General features: G+C 40.4%; 2 protein-coding genes across 2 annotated transcripts in view; one reads left to right on the forward strand and one right to left on the reverse strand.

Moving 5' to 3' along the window:
- Nucleotides 1–677: 677 nt before the first annotated feature.
- DRG1 (developmentally regulated GTP binding protein 1) lies at nucleotides 678–4,995 on the forward strand (the record flags this gene model as incomplete). Its single annotated transcript, XM_010174741.1, has 7 exons — nucleotides 678–853; nucleotides 1,260–1,329; nucleotides 1,918–2,087; nucleotides 2,838–2,968; nucleotides 3,178–3,345; nucleotides 4,269–4,391; nucleotides 4,883–4,995. Coding segments are annotated over 7 exons (938 nt in total), but the record flags the coding sequence as incomplete, so codon positions are not given.
- Nucleotides 4,996–6,229: 1,234 nt separating this feature from the next.
- EIF4ENIF1 (eukaryotic translation initiation factor 4E nuclear import factor 1) overlaps nucleotides 6,230–18,375 on the reverse strand; it is a 22,443-nt gene continuing 10,297 nt past the window's right edge. Inside the window, exons 8-19 of the mRNA XM_010174742.2 lie at nucleotides 18,291–18,373; nucleotides 17,776–17,955; nucleotides 15,487–15,716; nucleotides 13,924–13,995; nucleotides 13,371–13,554; nucleotides 12,819–12,898; nucleotides 12,310–12,449; nucleotides 12,051–12,135; nucleotides 10,888–11,020; nucleotides 9,343–9,681; nucleotides 8,959–9,123; nucleotides 6,230–8,116 (exon numbers count right to left, since the gene is read on the reverse strand). Coding sequence (XP_010173044.1) covers nucleotides 7,875–8,116; nucleotides 8,959–9,123; nucleotides 9,343–9,681; nucleotides 10,888–11,020; nucleotides 12,051–12,135; nucleotides 12,310–12,449; nucleotides 12,819–12,898; nucleotides 13,371–13,554; nucleotides 13,924–13,995; nucleotides 15,487–15,716; nucleotides 17,776–17,955; nucleotides 18,291–18,373 — 1,933 coding nt within the window. The 3' untranslated portion in view covers nucleotides 6,230–7,874. The remainder of the gene's footprint in view (nucleotides 8,117–8,958; nucleotides 9,124–9,342; nucleotides 9,682–10,887; nucleotides 11,021–12,050; nucleotides 12,136–12,309; nucleotides 12,450–12,818; nucleotides 12,899–13,370; nucleotides 13,555–13,923; nucleotides 13,996–15,486; nucleotides 15,717–17,775; nucleotides 17,956–18,290; nucleotides 18,374–18,375) is intronic.

Genomic DNA, 18,375 nt, shown 5'->3' on the forward strand with positions numbered 1-18,375 from the left:
CCCGGGGAAGGTGCGTTGTTCTGCGGGAAGGCTCCGGCCGCCTCTGCAGAAGTGGCCGCTCCTCGCTGTCGACGTGCGGGGTGTGTGACGGAAATGGATCAACGGGGGTGGCTCTAGTCTGCTTAGATCGTGTCAGACTGTCTGCTGAGTAAATCGGAGCAACCTTCTTCTTTCCCCCTTGTGCCTCCCGGTACAGGACCTCAGCCGTGGCTGGTGGCCCTTTCCCGGGCTTTGGAGGGGACCCCTTGTTGAAGTGTAAATGAAAGGGCTTCTGCCTTTTGGCTGATAGAATCCGGTATTTGCAGAAGTCTTTGGGGTTTTATGTGATGAAGCATCTTGCAGGAGCCACCTATTTTTATATATAAAAGTGTGAATTGTCTAAGCTGCAATGCTTAAAGGGAATGCTCCACCTACACTCAAGTCAAGTATAGCTCACTGGGGAAGGGAAGCCTTGCAGCCTACGCTTTACTGACAGGTACATGCTATGGAGTGTTAAACAGACAAGGTGGTGCAAAGCAATATAGATTGTGACCTCTCTATTTCATGCTCTCATCCTCCTTGTAGGGAAGGTTACCTGACTCTGGAAATATTAAAAGTAATAGTGGCACTGCTGTCTGGTTCCTTAGAAGACAGAAAATGTCAATCTTTAAACAAATATTTTTACTCCTTGTTTGCAGGTTTTGATGTTGCAAAGACAGGTGATGCCCGAATTGGGTTTGTGGGTTTTCCATCAGTGGGGAAATCTACTCTTCTAAGTAATCTTGCTGGTGTATACTCTGAAGTGGCAGCATATGAATTCACTACGCTAACGACTGTGCCTGGAGTCATTAGATACAAAGGAGCAAAGATACAGGTGAGGTCTTTTTCTGTCTGTGAGGATAAGATTGTGTATGTAGATACAGTGGTGTTACGGCTGAATGGTCTAGCCTGACATTAGCAGGTTAGAAGTGACATGTAGAAGTGCTTGAGAATACATTGGAAGTGTTTCCATGAGGTACTCATTTTATCCTGCTTTTCACTTGCTCTGGGGAGAAGTGTCTATGGTAGTTCTCATCTATGGTAGTTCTCATCCCTATGAGATGATAGGGCATCAGGGATAATACAATATGTAAGAATCAAAGGGGAAACAATTTTGCCATATTCTATTCAGATTTGCAGTAGAGTCAGCTGGTTTAGGAGAAACATAAAAGTAGGATTTATTTTCTCCATGAAGAAAAACATTTTTCTCATGAGTTACTTTTCTTCCTCTGAACAAATAGCTACTTGATCTCCCAGGAATTATTGAAGGTGCCAAGGATGGTAAAGGCAGAGGACGGCAAGTCATTGCAGGTGAGGATATTGGAGCTGGAGGCAGCATCCTATCACTGGTTTGGTTAGTACAGCTTCTGAGAATGAAGGGTTGAATCACTGTTTCTGCTGTCTTTAAAAAGCTGAGTTGTGTGCTGGAATTGCTGGAATTGAGCTGCCTGCTGTAAAGCAGTAGCCATTTTCATTTCATTCTGTTTCAGTTCTGGCTTTATGTATTTGCTGAGTTTGTGCTCTGCGTTGACACGGCAGGGAAGGTATATTACCAATTTTGAAGGCAGTTGTGAGCCCATATTAAATAAGGCTGCTGTCTTCATTTCTTCACCTGGCTTATTGTCATCAGTCCGGGGTCTGAATGTAGACAGGAAGGAAGATTTTTCCAGCCTCTGTGATTCTTATAACATGTAAGAATCTGTGCATTAGTGATGCTTGGCCAGCACTACAAAACTTAAGTCTTATACTGGAATTTAAAAATAACTAATGTGCTGGCCTTCAGGCTGATTTATATGTTTAATGTTGTCATCAGTCCACCGAGCCATATTTTGTGTTGTTTTGTCTCACACTGTCTGGGCGTACTCCTTTGAGAGATGACTTTCTTTTTCTGATTCTTAGTTGCTCGAACCTGTAATCTCATTCTGATTGTTCTGGATGTGCTGAAACCCCTTGGTCACAAGAAAATAATTGAGAATGAACTGGAAGGATTTGGAATTCGTCTGAATAGTAAGCCCCCCAATATTGGCTTTAAAAAAAAGGATAAAGGAGGCATTAACCTTACAGCCACAGTAAGTTGGAAGTTTTTTTTAACCAAAATTTAAAAAAAATTGCTTGAAGAGAGGCATTTGCAGTTAATAGTGTGCCTGGGACCATTCCTGTGCTATGACTTCTTTAGAAGTTGAACTGTACTGTGCTGTAGTTACTTTTCCTGGAGGCCACCCATACCTGTCCTAGGAGCCTGACCACCTCCCCACCCCCAAATCAGACGCTTGGTTGCTTTCCAATAATTACAAGTTCTGAGGACCAAAGGAGAGTGTGCAAAAACTGCATCATGCGTGGTAGCTACAGCATTCTTCTGGAGAAGATTGCTCAGAGTTCCAGGCCTTGCAACCTCGACTACTCCTCATTTCCCATTTACCACTGAATCTTTAAAGCATAGAAATAGCCAGAGATACTAAAAATCAGAACTCAGCTCTGAGATTTAAGTACCTGACATGTAGTTCTCTGGGCACTGAACTAGTAGAACATGGGTTTGTATTGCAGCTCGTCGCAGATTGACGGGAAACACTGCTTCTGAAGTGTCTGATGGCAGCTATCGGTGCAGCATTAATATAAATAAAGCTGTTTATGATTTATATCTTTTTTCCCCTCTCCTGAGGCTAACGATGGTAAAATCATAGTCAAGTCCAATAATTTACATTGCAGCTATTATTTATAGTAATCTATATGCAGTGATTGCTAGGTGATAGCATTATTAATTGTAGTACTTGAATTTGACTGTAAACTCTTCCATTCCTTAATACTGTGTCTACATTCAGTGTCCTCAGAGTGAGCTGGATACTGAAACAGTGAAGAGCATCTTAGCAGAGTATAAAATTCACAATGCTGATGTCACACTGCGCAGCGATGCCACTGCTGACGACCTAATTGACGTTGTTGAAGGGAACAGGTACTGTTGGCACCCTGGGTTTGGCATACTTGCAATTTATATTCCAAAGAAAAGAGGTCTCTGAGGTTTGCTTCCCACAGAAGCTAAACTAGCAATGTGGTATCAACAGGTGCTGTTTAGCACCTTACTGTCCTTCTAAAAAATGAAGCTTTCTCAGAAGCAGTGTATTGCTGCTAGGCTGCTCTAACAGTATTGCCTTCTCTTTGCAGGGTTTACATCCCATGCATTTACGTCCTAAATAAAATTGACCAAATTTCCATCGAGGAACTAGATATTATTTACAAAGTACCCCACTGTGTACCGATATCTGCTCATCACCGCTGGAACTTTGATGATCTGCTGGAGAAAATTTGGGACTACTTGAAGCTAGTACGAATGTGAGTCCCAATTGCTGCCTTCTGTAGAGTGAAGTGTGAGGCTGAGACTGAAGAATGTCTCAAGAATGGATGAATTATGATTATTTTAGAATGGTTTTTTGCTAGCTTTCAAATGATGATGTCTTTTGTCACTGAAGTGTGTTTACTCTGTAAATCGGGAACTGTGCTCTTCGTCTGTTGTGTGATGGACAGTTTCTTAACAGTCACAAGTGCTACGTTTTGAACTTGTAGGGGGATTAAATGAGGACCTTGTGAAACTAAGTCCAAAGTACATCTTAAAAAATTTCTGAAAGCATGGAATTCCTGTCAACCTTAGTGCAAAGTTGTGAATTTCAGAGGCAGTCCTCTTTTCAGTCTGTCATGCATTCAGCTCTTTAACAGAACTGAATTTAGTTCTTCATCTAGCACTTCAGCATTTCTTTAGATGAATTGACAAATGAATCTATTAGTACTCATAATACAGTAATTGCAGTCTTTTAAACTGGTATCTATCTTCTTGTGACAATATAAAATCTATTGTAAAAAGGGATTTAGTATGTCTAGTTACCTGGGCTATAGACTTTGTCAGTTTTTTTCCTAATATACATTGAGTTTTTCACAGGAGAAAAAAAAAAAATCACAATTTGGAACCATAATACTGTAGATGTTCTTTTACATTTCATCTTTTAAGCAAGTACAGAAAGCTTATTAGGGAAAAACCTTTGCAGTTACAAGGGAGAAACCAGCTGCAGTCATTAGCTACCCAGATACATTTTCAGCTTAAGAACACCAAACAATTGACAGGGTATCTGTTGTTACCACTGAAATAGTGGAACTTGGCACAAGCACCTACGATGACAGTGCGAATGACAATGAAATTTCATGGTGGGTTGAAAGAGAAGAGGAGGTTTTGGTATTGACTGACTGTTCCATCTGCATTACAGCTACACCAAACCTAAAGGGCAGCTCCCAGACTACACCTCTCCTGTGGTACTACCTTACTGCAAGACCACAGTGGAGGATTTTTGCATGAAGATCCACAAAAATCTCATTAAAGACTTTAAATAGTAAGTATTATTGCAAATTAAGAATTTATAGAGAATAGAAAATAATCTGCCTCCTGCTATATTCTTTCCTTTGCTTGTAAACTAGAAAGGAAAACAGGATTTTTTTTTACATTTTTTTTTTTTTAAATGTTGACTAGACTAGATTTCCCTATGATAATTACACTTAATACTTCCATTACTGTTGGATACTCCTATGCCTTCCTGCATAAATTTCTTTTACAAGGAAGATGTTTTTCTTTAGATATGAAAGTAGGGCCAGATGCAACATTGCAGGCCATTGTCCTGTATGCCTAAGTATTTTGGATGACTTCATGCTTTGATCTGCTTGTACTCTGTTTCACACAGACCACTCATCCAGGTAGTTGTAGGAGAATAAAAATAGCTCCTAAGCATTGCTTTCTGTATTAGTTTGGTGACTAAAATAGCTTTTGTTCTGCTGTTTGTGTATTATACTTCTAAGCCTTTTCAATTTGGTATTTTTCTCCTTTCAGTGCACTGGTCTGGGGTTCCTCTGTTAAACATAACCCTCAAAAAGTTGGTAAAGACCATACTCTTGAAGATGAGGATGTTATTCAGATTGTGAAGAAATAAAGTTGCTCTGACACTGTTTGCCACTGTGCCTGAAATTTGTCTTTAGTTGTAAGTGACAAAGAACAGGCCATTTCTTTCAAACCTAGAGGAAATGGGGTTTTTATGGTAGTCCCTTACTGCATGGCAAAACTCATGTTCCTGGTCAACTTGTACTGCAGTGTCCCATTCTGGCAGAACTTACAGATGAGAAACTCATGTTAAGTGAGACTTTCACAAGGGCAAAATCTTACCAAGAAGTTTGGTATCTGCTGCATGTACATGTCTATCCAATTGGGAAAAAAATTCACACATTAGGGATTAGAACAAAAGATGAAAAGCAGAGGCTGGAGAACCTTATCTTGTGAAACAATGCTAGAGGATACAGAGTTCTAGCTCTGGCTGCCTTAATCTGAAATGTTCTTGTTTGAATACTTCAAGACTATTAATAGTCCTGTGGTTGGGGAAAAGACTGGAGGTTCTGCTCATAAGCAGTCACTTTTTCAGTTGTTTATACAAGTGGAAGTAAACTAGATACTTGTGTTCATGACTGAGCTTTTAAGTTTTCTTAAAAGAATTTCCTGCTTAGTTTAGAGAAGTCAAGTAAGTTGCACAGAGAAGCAGGCTCCTCTCAAAGCAGTGGTTCTGTTACTTTTTAATAAAATGAATAAAATTAGGAGCTCTAACATGAGCAAAAAGCTTATCAAATGCCTTAGCCTCTAGCATTTGCTCTCCTACAAAAAGGAGAGAGTGCTTAGTTAAATGTATCAAAAATGCTCCCTTTGATGTTACTATGCATGTAAAATGTAAAGAGAAGTACACTGATTTCAGACACTCCTTCAAGCACTAAATCCTTGCAACAGTGGTTGCTACTCAGCCTGGTAAAAAAAAGCATTTTCCCTAATACTTTTTTTAAGCTTAGGTTCCTACCTAAGTGAGCTGCTGCTGTGCAGAACAGAGCCAAAGTGAACCCCATTCACTCTTTCTTTAGAGCTGGTTTGTTTTACAGGTTCTGCTAGTGCACTGGAATCTCATTGCCTGCACTTAACCATGGCTGTACAAAACATTTAAATACAGCAGTTCCACTGTATGTCTTTGATGGAGGTAACTGGCCTCACTAGAGCAGACTGGTCCTCTCCCCACACATGGAAGATAAACTAAAGTTGAAGTTTTCTGCAGAACATGGTTTTAGCTTACACACAAGAACAATGCTAAAAATGAATCAGTTACTGCCATTATAGTTTAGTTCAAGAGCAGTTGATACAGACAGCTGGTAGAATCAACTTTATTTACAGAATGTTACTGGGAAAGTGTCAAGTTAAAAAAGTATGAAAACAATCTTACAAGGACAAGCTGGTGATTGCATGTTTTACACAGATTGTTTTAGGAACAACCACTAGAAGTATGGGTGACCCCCCAACAGATTCCACATTGGAAATTTTCAGCTTGCTATTTCTGTACAACATTGTCTCTGCTGGACTGAACCAAACCCACCACAGCATGCTGGCAATTGTTATAATACAGTCAAGTGATTACTTTTTTTTTTCCTGCTGCTGGTTTTGCATTCAGTGAGACCTAAGAAAGAGCAAGTCCGTGATAATTCTGGTTTTGCTTTCACCTTTTTTAAAAGAGCACAATGGCCTAAGCTAGATAGAGGACATGACAGCAGTACTAGACTCAACACAAGTGAGAAAGTGAAGTGAGGAACCATGCAGTAGAAGGATGGAAGAGAACACTTATCTGTTCAGGAAAGTGAAACAGGCTTAAAAGGAACATAGTATTTTAAAACCAAATATACACAGTAAGATCACAAAACAACCCCATCCTCCCCCTTTCAAGCCACAGAACAAGACTCCAAAGGCAAGTTTCACAGTAATTGCATCCATCAGTTGATGCACACTAGATTGAGGACAGTTCTTGGGACTCCCTTCTATCAATAGAACTGAAAGCAGAGTAGAACATACCACAGCTGTAACTCAGGAGCTGAAGGGTGAGGATTCAAAGGCTCCATTTTGATGACCTTTAGTAACTGGTTTGAAAGATTAAAACAAGGAAAATACTGCACCAGCCTTCTTGAAAGAGCTATGACCAGTAGGTACCTACAGTCTCTTTGCTTATGGCAGACTGAAGATCTGGTTTTATTGTTCCTGTAGGAGGTCCCATCCTCAAGGCTGTTTGAAGACTAAACAAAACTCATTTGATGGCAAGAGTCATACACACAAGGAATCGGACCTTTGTTATACAGAGAGCAAGACGTGGGCTTTTTACTTTGACACTTGAGCTAGCACAGTATGTGACAGAAGAATGTGAGAGGGAGACCTAGAGGAGATGAGCAGCAAGAAAAGGCAAAGCAACTTTATCCTGTTCACTCACATTTAGGATATGCAACTTTAATCTTAAAGAAAGTCCCACATGTACAATGGAGAAAGATCCAAACCATAGGCACAACTAAAGCTCAACTGTTACCAGCTACTCTTATGTACAGCTGTATAGATTCAAAAAGGCTATTCTATGTGTATATATACAAAAGATTGTTTATACACAAGTCTGTACACAAGGGTCTATACATTTAGTTTTCTGCAGGAGGAATCCATAGCTGCTACCTCTACACTGGAGAATATCAGCACTTCATTCACATATCTTACAAAAACAAAAAATAGACACTTCCAGAATTAAACTGGCTTTGTCTTGCATCTAAATTTCTTCAGGCTTCACTATTCAAGCCACAATGGATCCTTTAGTCTTGATGCAGACATGAGACCAGGACAGGTGCCATGTGCTTTAGTCTCTCAAAAAGAAATTCTGCACAGAGTGCTAAAAATAAAAGCCCCAAAAAACAAACAGAGGTGAAGTCCTGACTATGGACATTTTTATCCAGTCTAAAGAATCACAAGTGTCCCACCCAGTGGTCACTGTTCACTGCCGGTATTCCAGTTCATCTACACTGATGACTTTGGATGGCATGGAAGGGAGAGGCTGCTGCAAGACATCTGAACCAAACCATTTTGCAAGGCCAATGGGAGAGCCACTTCTCTGGCTGGGGCGATGGTCAAGCTGTGTGTGCCCATGAGATAATCCAGTCCGAGACAGCACGTTCTGAGAGGCTGTTTGTGCACCAGTGGGTGATCCCTGTGCTCCAGTGCCTGTGAAATGTAAAGCTATTAGAGGTGGAGTAATATGTTCACCCAACACTGAGATCTGGCCTAGGGCAATCACCTGATGAGGCACATGAGCTGCATGTGGCTTTCACTCATTCTATGAGCCCTGGGAAATCCAGACCCCACATGTTTATTCTGGTTAGTACTCCCATAAACTGCCTGACACTGCCAGTTCTGGACACAGCATCATGTAGGTTTTAACTGGAACATCAGCATCAAATAGCTTTTTATTTGAGACAATGGGTGGCCTCTCTCACCCAGCAAGGAAGGAGACTGCACACGCACTGCAAAAGGAAGGTCTGTCAATAGCAACACGTATCTTGAAACTGAATCCTTCACTTGGGACTTTCTTCTGGCATAAGAGCCTGCAGTAGCCAAAACTGTCCTGATACCCACACAACAGTAGTGATTACAAATATATAGATTACCAAAGTAGCTTCCTGTTAGCCCAGTATACTGAAACAGGCCAACAAGTATAGTACAGAGCAGGCCAGTCAGTGTTCTAAACCTCACGCTCCTGCTTTATAGAATCCCAGACTGGTTTGGGCTGGAAGGGACCCTAAAGCTCATCCAGTCCCAACCCCCCTGCCATCAGCAGGGACACCTTCCACTAGACCAGGTTGCTCAAAGCCTCATCCAGCCTGGCCTTCAACACTTCCAGGGAGGAGCAGCCACAGCTTCTCTGGCCAACCTGGGCCAGTGTCTCACCACCCTCACACCAAAGAATTTCTTCCTAATATCTAATCTAAACCTCCCCTCTTCCAGTTTAAAGCCATTTCCCCTTGTTCTATCACTACCTGCCTTTGTAAAAAGCCCCTCCCCAGCTTTATATTTTGGCCTACCTGATCGTTGTAACTGCTGTTGCATCATCGCTAGCTGCAAAGGTGTCCCAGAGCGTGGATTTAACATGTGATGGCTGGCTGTTGGCAGCGGGTAGAAAGGCTGGCCAAGGATGGGAGCAGATATTCCCTGCAAGTGAGACAGGTCCACTCCAGGAGGAAGCATACCTGTTGAACAAGAGTGAGGAAACTTCTTACTTAATAAGCACAAGGAACTTAAAGCAAAATAAACATTTCTGTATTTAGACAGGTTGGAATTTATTGCCTGGATTTAAAGGTAAGTTTTGATGTAATAAACATTACCAGTAAGGAGTAGCAGTTTGTGCTGTTCCTAACACAGTCTTACAGAGAACATGCATTAACTTAAGGGAAACAAGTATGGATTACCTGCTTGCAGTAGAGGAAGGTGTTGCGGATGAACCCCCTGCGCCAGCATTCTCTGGACCAATCCTGGATGCAGTTGATGAGCAGGTCGTACAATTGGTACATGGGGAACAAGGGGTACTTGATGAACAGGACGAAGAAAAGGGCCTCCTGGTACTGGGGAGGCCATTGTAGGAGTCTTTCTACCAGTTGATTTAGGCCTGTAGTCTTGCTCTTTGGTGCAACGATTTGCTTGGGTAAGAGGTGTGGAACATGCAGAGCGTTGCAGTGCAGGTAGTTTGGTACCTAAGGTGGGCAAAGTTTCTTGATCTGCATTCTCCACAGAACTAGACAGTAGGTTATCTGTAGCTAGAATTGAATACAACTATTATAGTCCACAGCTAGAGATTACACCTACTGAAAATTAAAGCTAATGACCGGATTTGATAGCCAGATTCCAGGACTAGCTGAACTTATATATATGAACTTTAGTCATATATATTTTATAGTAAGCATCTGTCTTTCCTGGATGCTTTTGGCAAAATTATTTGAAAATAGTAATGAGAAGGAATATGTTCCACAGAAATCCCTTGACAGTGAGCTTAAATTAGGTCAGAATTGGCAGTAACTCCACCTTTAATTCTTATCTTTCCTCCTTCTTTAGAAATTTGAACTGGCAGCATGGATGAGTCAGTCCCAAAGGAGACAGGAGGTACAAGGGATCATCCCTAGACAACACTGTGATTTGGAGTTATCTCAGAAATCTAGCCCGAAGTGGTTTTTCTGTTTAGATGTGTCTAGGGGTTAGCAGCAGCTTTCTATGTCTGACATCTGCTTAGCAAGATTTGAACACTAAAACACCTCAGGAAGCTACTTCCACAGACCATCTAGATCAGCTAGACAAGGCCTAAAATATCTTTGAATCATCTGCTACCAGTAGCAGTCATAGTTGGAGTGCTAAAAGGAAAAATGTCAACTAACAGTACAATAGGAGCAACAAGCTACCTCTGTAGTGACCAGCACTGAAGTAAATGTCATGGCAGTTAGGCATGTTAGTCATACTGGGTCAGACAATTAGTATCAAGCGTTTCCTTTAACAGCCACTTACATCAGTTAGGGTGACAAAATGCTTCCTTGATCTGCTACACTTAAAAGAGCTTAATTGGTCTCATCTTTGACTGTTTAGTTAAGATGTCTCAAGGGAGCTGTAAGGTGCTTGTGTTCAGTTACTGGTGTGGAGAGATATGGGAGCATTATTGTTAATATGCTTGTTAATCAAGATCAGTTGCAAAGAAACAGTGTTGGTCCAGGCCTCTTAATGTCACTACTGCTCCCAAACTGACAGGTAAAAAAAGTGGATTTAAACCCAACACTGCTGGAAGACTGCACTTGGAAGTGTGTCCCCTCCATAGCTCTAACCCTTCCTCTTATTACAGGCTCATTTCTACACTCTCCTCATTTCCATGAATCAGGAATGTCTAAAGTTAGCTTGGGCACATTATGTGCTGAAGCTTTTTGATCCTATTCCAAATCTCTCTTGTGTGTGTAATTTTAAAGCCATTACAATACCTTCATTTGGCCTCTGATTTTCATCTTTACCATCACTGATTTTCATCTTCCCAGAAACAGGCTCCTCTTTGCTTTTTTCCTTGCTCTCATACATCTTGCGAATCACCGAGGTAGGTGTAAAGGAAGGAGAGAGCTGCAGAGAACATAGTATGAAGCAATGTTTTACTCAGTGCTGATTATTTAGGCCACACTACCTTAGATGTGGGTAGACACCAATTCTAGCACATCTTTCCGTTTAAAGCTCTTCTGAATCAGCCACTGTGTGCCTGTGATTTTACTTCACCTCATTTCATAGATTTATTCTATAGTTTAAGCACTTCTCTTTAGCTTTTACAGAAATCTGATACCTTTAATTAAAGCCAGCAAATGTTCTCAAAGTTAAATGTACCTTAACAGGCTTGGAACAAAACAGATGAGCTGTATTTTAAATTACTGCTGATTTCTTTGCCATTGGTTCAGAACAGCAGCTCAACAGGAGTTCCTCAGAGCTGCCTTACCTGTATTAACTCAGGACTGACTGATCTGCAGAAAACTATTGCCTCATTTGTATTTTTTCCCCATTCAGTTACACAGCATCTGTGAAAGTCACCCATTTGGTACACAAACAAAAGTACTTGTTTGATTTAACAGCTGATAGTCTGTGTTGGTCCCGAGCTGCAAGCAAGTACTGGACCAATTAATTGGAAAATTCAGATCAAAGCAGCATTCTACCTAGTACTGAAGGCAGTGAGGCAACACCTTGGCTTTGAGAGGCTCCTAGGTAATCTTTCAACCTACAGACACTTAGCTGAAGACCAGTGTTCTCTGAGGAAGCTAATGGCTTTCAGCACTTGTCTTCTGAAGACTTCAGTACCAAAGTACAAGAGCCTGAGTTTTCATAGTTATCTTATTTCAGTTTCAAAAGACCAGGCCAAGGTAATATTAATGGTGCTTCTTCAGTTTTTAGATAAGACAGTGGTCAGAAAAGGCTGTTTTCCAAAGTGAAGACATCCAATTAAGCATGAGGCGTAATTCATTCTTGTATCACGTCACCACTGATATAACGTGAATATGATTAACTCCATGGCCTCCCTTCCTCCCATCAGTTACAACTGCTGTAATCCAGTTACTGTAGACACTTGTGACAGATTTTTCTCTACAATCATTATACATTAAGTACTGACCATGCTAGTAATGGATGCTGTAGGGGCTGGAGAAGATGCATTCCCTCTGTGTCCTGGTGCAGGTGATTTAGCCACTCGCTGCTGCCTGTTAACAGACAGGAAGTCAGTAAGAAGCAGCTCTACTCTTGGCACAGAATGGAAGGCAGGATTGCCAAGAACCAGTACAAGCTTGAGTCACTAGTACTAATCTCTAGTGAAAGAAAATACATTAAAGACCAGTTGACAGCATACTCCTTACATTTTGCAGTCAGATACTCACCTGTTTCTGTAGCCATCTCTGCTTTTGTCCATTTGTGGTTTTCCAAAGCCATGCTGATAGAAGTTTGCTGCCTGTATGGCTAAGTCATGTGGCAACGCTAGTCCCTCTAACGCAGCCTGCTGTATTTCCAAGGGACTCATCTGAAGCAGAGTTATACAAAAACCACACAAATCAAAGCTTGTATTTGACTGGGTTTTTTTAAAAGGTACTTAAGATTTACTGCTATAGCTACTAATGTCTACACAAAATGTCTGCCCATCAACAGCCATCTGTTTTATTGACAGACAATAGTTTCAACAAAAGTTTCAGAAAATCTTGTCCTTGAAGTACTCTGAGATGGGTTCAATTGCAATGAGGTTTTGAGACTCTGCACCCTCACATTCAGCAAACTGAATTAAGCATAAATATCTGAACAGAACAGCTAAGTAGGTGTTTCCACAAGTTAGTTCTAAACCACACAATATAAAGAGAGATTAAAATCACATTAAGTGAAAAGCATTTCATCTAACCTGTGCAGCAACTGGACTCATGGGCTTCCTTACACCTGGAAATGGATCCCCAAGCAATTGCTGAGAACCTTGTCCAAAACCTAAAGAATATTCAACAGTTGTATTTAAAAGGACTAACAGTTTCTTTCAATATATATATCCCTAAGATAAACAATTCTACACAAATTAAGGATTCCCTGTGAAGACTCTCAGCTCATCCCTTAACCTACATAGAGTCTCTTCCTTGTCACTAGGCTGAAGAGCTACAAGGAGGCTACCAGTAGTGTTTTGCAATACAAATGGCCAAGTAGTCCCTGAAAACTGGCTTCCTACACAGTAGCTGAACACATTATTCCACAGCAGAATTTACTGTGAGGCCTAGTGGATCAGGTATCTACATTTTGGAGATTAATTTAACATTAGAGGCAAGTAAAAAAGGAATCTTACACTCAAGAGGCAGACACTGACTTAGCTGTCCACCAAGTGCCAGGAAGTTTTTATTGTTCTATGAAGTATTTTTAAAAACTATTTTAAGTAATTAAAAAACCCAAACTGTTTTGAAACCAGTCTCACCAATGGGTGAAGATATTCTATGGCGCAGGTAATCTGCAGAAGCAGCTCGAGTTGGAAACACGGGTGGAATAGGGGGAGAAGGTGCTCTTTGTGTCAGTAAAGAGGCTGCAGGTTCCAAACCACCTATCAGGCCACTTAAGACATTTGATGAAGCAGGTCTGGTAATGGGTGGACCAAGAAGTTCCTAAAAATAATTAATGAAAGAATGTTCAGAATATGATTTATAAAAGTGAGATCATTTTACTATACTACAGGCTGCACTATTTATAGCACGTTAAAGATGCAAGGTGGATGTGTGCAACTAGATACACCAATTCTGAATTGCCCTTAGAATTAGGCACTTAATCAGGTTTTTCAAGTTGTAATCATGGGAAAATAGCATGACAAGACAAATTTTTAAGTAAACTGAACTAGCAACTAGTTCTCTTTCCTCTATAGGGAGTCATGTCTGACTCCTGACCTCCTGATTGCCTTAAATGTCTTATTTTCAAATAATTTTTGTTTTCCTATTGGGGATGCCCCTTTAAGTACTTTTCCCCTCAGTAAGAAGTACCTGCAGAATATTCTTTGATAGAGGTTGGCCTGGCATCTCTGGAGGTGACATTAAGTGGCTCTCAAGGCTCTGCTAGGAAAGTGAAAACATTACAAATTAGATGTAGACACAACAAGCATCAGACTGATTAAGAGACAAGCCACATTTGTCTCAGTGACAGAAATAATTCCACCTGTTCCATTTGAACCATAGTTTATACATTATCCAAATAAAATTCCAGCAAAGTCAAGGGCTGAGCTGGCTCAGAGATCTCCCCTAGCTGAGAAAATGCCTAGTGCTGGATTGCATACAGGCAGTTCAATGTGCCTTATTCAAGTCTGAGTAAGATAATATGAATTTATATGATTGTGTAACCTACAGATGAAACATTGCACCAAGTGGTCAACTGAAACTATGCACAAACTGAAAAGTGTTCATATATTAGAGAAATTATTTAAGATATTATTTTATGCATCAAAATTACATGGCAATGTAAAGAGACAGCCAGAAATGAAAGTCTCAGTTTAAGTGTGAAATCAGTCTGCAAATTTCTCACAGGCCAAGTTTACATTCTTCACTATCTTTTAGTGAAGTGGGATGAGGCTAAAAGTCCTTGGGTAGAGTCTGGCAGGAAAAACAGATGCTTTAGAATTACTTGGCTACTAGAAGTCTTTCATGGTACCAGAAGTAGGTATTGATAGCTTCTGGGTCAAGCACACTGTTTAGCCAGTTAGTTGCAGGATGAAATTTCATACTGCATTCTCTCCCAGTCTAAAGCTTAGTATCATCTGTTGTTTACTATTAATCTTTCAGCTAACAACTACTCGGTTTTGTTTTATCTTAGTGCAAACAGTTTTAAAATATTAGATGGTGCAGTGACATACCTTTATCAAAACAAAAGTCACTAAATCAAGACATCCGAGCTGCAGGTAAGTGTTAGCTGTACCCATACTACAAGTATGATAAAAGAGACGCCTAAAATAGCAGCACTGAGGCAACCATTAAACTAACACTAGCAAATCTTCCACGAAGAGTGGACTGATGACATATGTTAAATAGCACCTATTTCTACAGATGTATTTGTTTTTATTAAATAGGGTTCTGAAAGGTGAGTTCAAGTGTAGGAGAATCTTAGACACTAATCAAAATGTCCTCTATAGTAGAAGATTCAGCCTCTTCATCATATAAGATTTTTTTGGGGGCAAGTATTTATAGTCTTCAAGTCCAGATATTAATCAATTGGACTAGTTATACACAGAGGTTCACTTTCAAGGTGCCAATTATTAGACATCTCGCATAGTATTAGAGTGCTGAGGCTTTCAGAAACTTAACAGGAAATCAAACCCTGTGAACTCTGAACTGAAAAAAGCCCCACTTTCATTTACTTTGGCTAGGGGAAAACAACCTAAGTACCTCTCTTACTTTCCCCTCCAAGAAACAATATTCTAAATGTAAGGCTATATGTAATATCATCCTGCTGTGCCAGTCGAGGCTCACATGTTATCAGAGGGCTCATGTAAGGGGTTTCCAGTTCATAACCCACATCTTAGCACAGTTCAGACAAGCCAAGTGTCTGATACTTACATTGACTTTGGGCTGTGAAGGTAGAGTCCCACTTGCCTTCATGCTGCTGACTAGTTTGTTAAACGCAGTCATATCTCCATCTTTCTTGATCTGTCTGGAGCCAGCAACATTCAATGCTTCCTCCATTTGTTCAGCCATAAATGGAGTAGCAATTTTCCCCTCCTGATCCACTTTCAGGCCTTTTAGCCCAGCTTCGACTTCTTCCACTGAAAGTACAACTCCTGAATGCGCTGAGAAATACAGGAGAAATACTGGTAAACCATGGTTCTGCTGTTTACAAGTGAGCTAGTAATTCCTGTGCAGGTGTTGAATACAAGTTGTTTGAAAATAAGGAACAGAAACATTTATTTTCTGATACTCATACTAGCTGTCAAGCCACATCTAACCTGTGATTAGACTGATATTCCGATATCCAAATTAGGAGTATTGCCAGGCACAACTACAAGCAGGTAAGAACCTTTTTAGGTTTCAACTGTTAAGTTCTTACTAGCTTTCATTTATCCTGCAAGGCATGTTGTTACATTTTACAGCTTCACCCTCTTTTAATAGAACAAATTCATCCGAGTTTGTTGCTTTTCAATTAGGAAAGTTTCATTTATCTTATACTCCAAGAGACCAGACAGTCTTAAAGCCACAGCATAAGTGATGTCAAATTGCCTGAAGCTATTGTAAGTAGAGAGAATACATACCTGGAAATTTTAGATACTTTGGAGACTCAGTTACATGCTTAGTTTGGTGTGCATAAAGTTTGAAATAGATTTTTTTGCTCAGAAATTAAAGCCACTATAGAAAGATTCGCTGGCATGACCAGAATAAGGTACAAATGTTATTAAGCAGTACGTTTTTCCTGTGGATGCATATATAAATATCAGTGCCTGACATCAAGGCTAAACATGCTTTATGGACCAGCTAACACACATTACAAGGTGTGACACCTTGAGAGAAAGAAGAAGAGACAGAAGCATGCCATGGGTTGCTGTAGCAGATGGTGGCTCAAAGAAATAAGATTTACTGGAAATTTGGGCAAGAAGGTGGAAAAAGGAAACAATGATGCAGACATGCAGTATGGAACATGAGGAAAAAAATAAGATGTTGGTAGAGAGGAATTGACCTGAAAACTCCACAACTCTTGAAGAACTGTACAGCATTTTATGGGAATACAGAACCCACATCAGCTACTTTTGAGTGAATGGAAGCTTCCCCAACAGTTTTTGTTCCTTCATCCTTGGTTTGTAAGGATCAACGTTTCAAAAGCTTTTAGTAGGAAAGTCAGACCAAGCAGAACACAGAAGAGACTTGTAGTTCTATTTAAGTTCTCCACATGTTAGCCAACAGTCCCTACTCCCAGACTGGACACTTAAGAATATTTGCAGTGCTTGGATGCTTTCCTTCCTAGCTACTTCACACAAATCAGAGTAGCATCACTTTTTGTTCAATCCGGTTTACATGGCAATACATGCTGCTTGCCAAAGAGAAACCAATTTAGAATTAGACCTGGAGATTTCCAAGAACACATGCATTCTGTACCCTCCATGCATGCTATGGGCCCAAACATGCAAATGCCTAACTTAGAGGTGCCCTTGAACATTAAGTTTAAAGTCAGCCCTGAACTCTGTTTAGAACAGCTGATGCCAGCAAAAGTGAATTCTAACAAAGTTCCCCGGAATCCCATGATTCTAGCCAAGTTAGCATAACTAAGACAAATCAGTTCTTATGTTGTACCTCTATGTTAATTATTTAATTAATGTACTGAACAGTGAGCACAGATCACTGTGCTTCAAGTGCTAACAGCAGTCTTGAGAAGTTCAAGTTTACAGTACACACTTGAAAAAATTGACATCCTCAAGCCACTGTTCATCTTTTTAGATACTGATACTTAATGGATCAGTGTGATCCATTATAGATGCTTGCAAGAATGAATTACACTAAGTTTTTGGTAAAGCCAGAGTTTAAATGACAGTTTCAGAACTGACGTTACCCGTCTCTGGTATGAAAAGCTTATGTAAATGCCATAGACAAAGCTGGAAACTCAGACTTGCACCATCTTAACTCATGATTATTACTGGCCAGTAAAGTGGTCTGACAGAATCCTGATGTCATCCTGTGATTAGGATGAAAAGAATCAGTGATGATATTGACACAACTGAAGTTTGTTGAACACTGGTAGTGTAAGTAAACCTATAACACTTCCTACTCCTGGACTCAGCAGTTGAGGTTTCCAGAATACCAAGCCTCTTGCCTTGAGATACTGCATCACAAGAACTTGACAATATCTGAAGAGGCACTTACTGCTCTCTCTAAGCTTTTCCTTGTTGGCTGAAAGACTTGAGAGAAGAGGTTTTAAATCCACTTTGGCTTTCTGTAGCATTTCTAGGATGTCCACTTTGTTTTCAGAGTGGTCTTCCAATGGAATGGGAGCAAAGTAGTTTCCAGAGTTCTGGCCAGGGGAGAGAATGGCTTGCTCTAGACCTGAAACAGCAAAACCAGGAGCACTGCGACATCAGTTTACCAACCCAATGTCTCAAGATGAGCATACACTGGTAACCAACTTCAATATGTCACTGACAAGTTATGCCTCACACCCCTTGCCCAAGATCAGCTGGAAAGTCATCAGGAGCGTGATAAGAACATTTATAAAAAAAGAACTTATAGCTGCTTACTCAAAGAGCTTCCAAAAGAATGTCAAGTGTTTAAACTGTGGGAGAATTCATTATCCTAAAGCTTTATCTGCCATCTTCTTATTGAATGAGTAGGACGGAATATGGAAGGAGGCTATCTGACCATGTATTGTCCTACAGTCTTACCTGCTAGCCTTTCCAGTTCCTCATGTGGTGTGGATCTCAAGCTGCTTGACCGACTTCCAGAACGACTAGGATTAGAAAACCACCT

This window comes from Antrostomus carolinensis, unplaced genomic scaffold (genome assembly GCF_000700745.2).
Source record: "Antrostomus carolinensis isolate BGI_N321 unplaced genomic scaffold, ASM70074v2 scaffold529, whole genome shotgun sequence".
NCBI classification, from domain to species: Eukaryota; Metazoa; Chordata; class Aves; order Caprimulgiformes; family Caprimulgidae; genus Antrostomus; species Antrostomus carolinensis.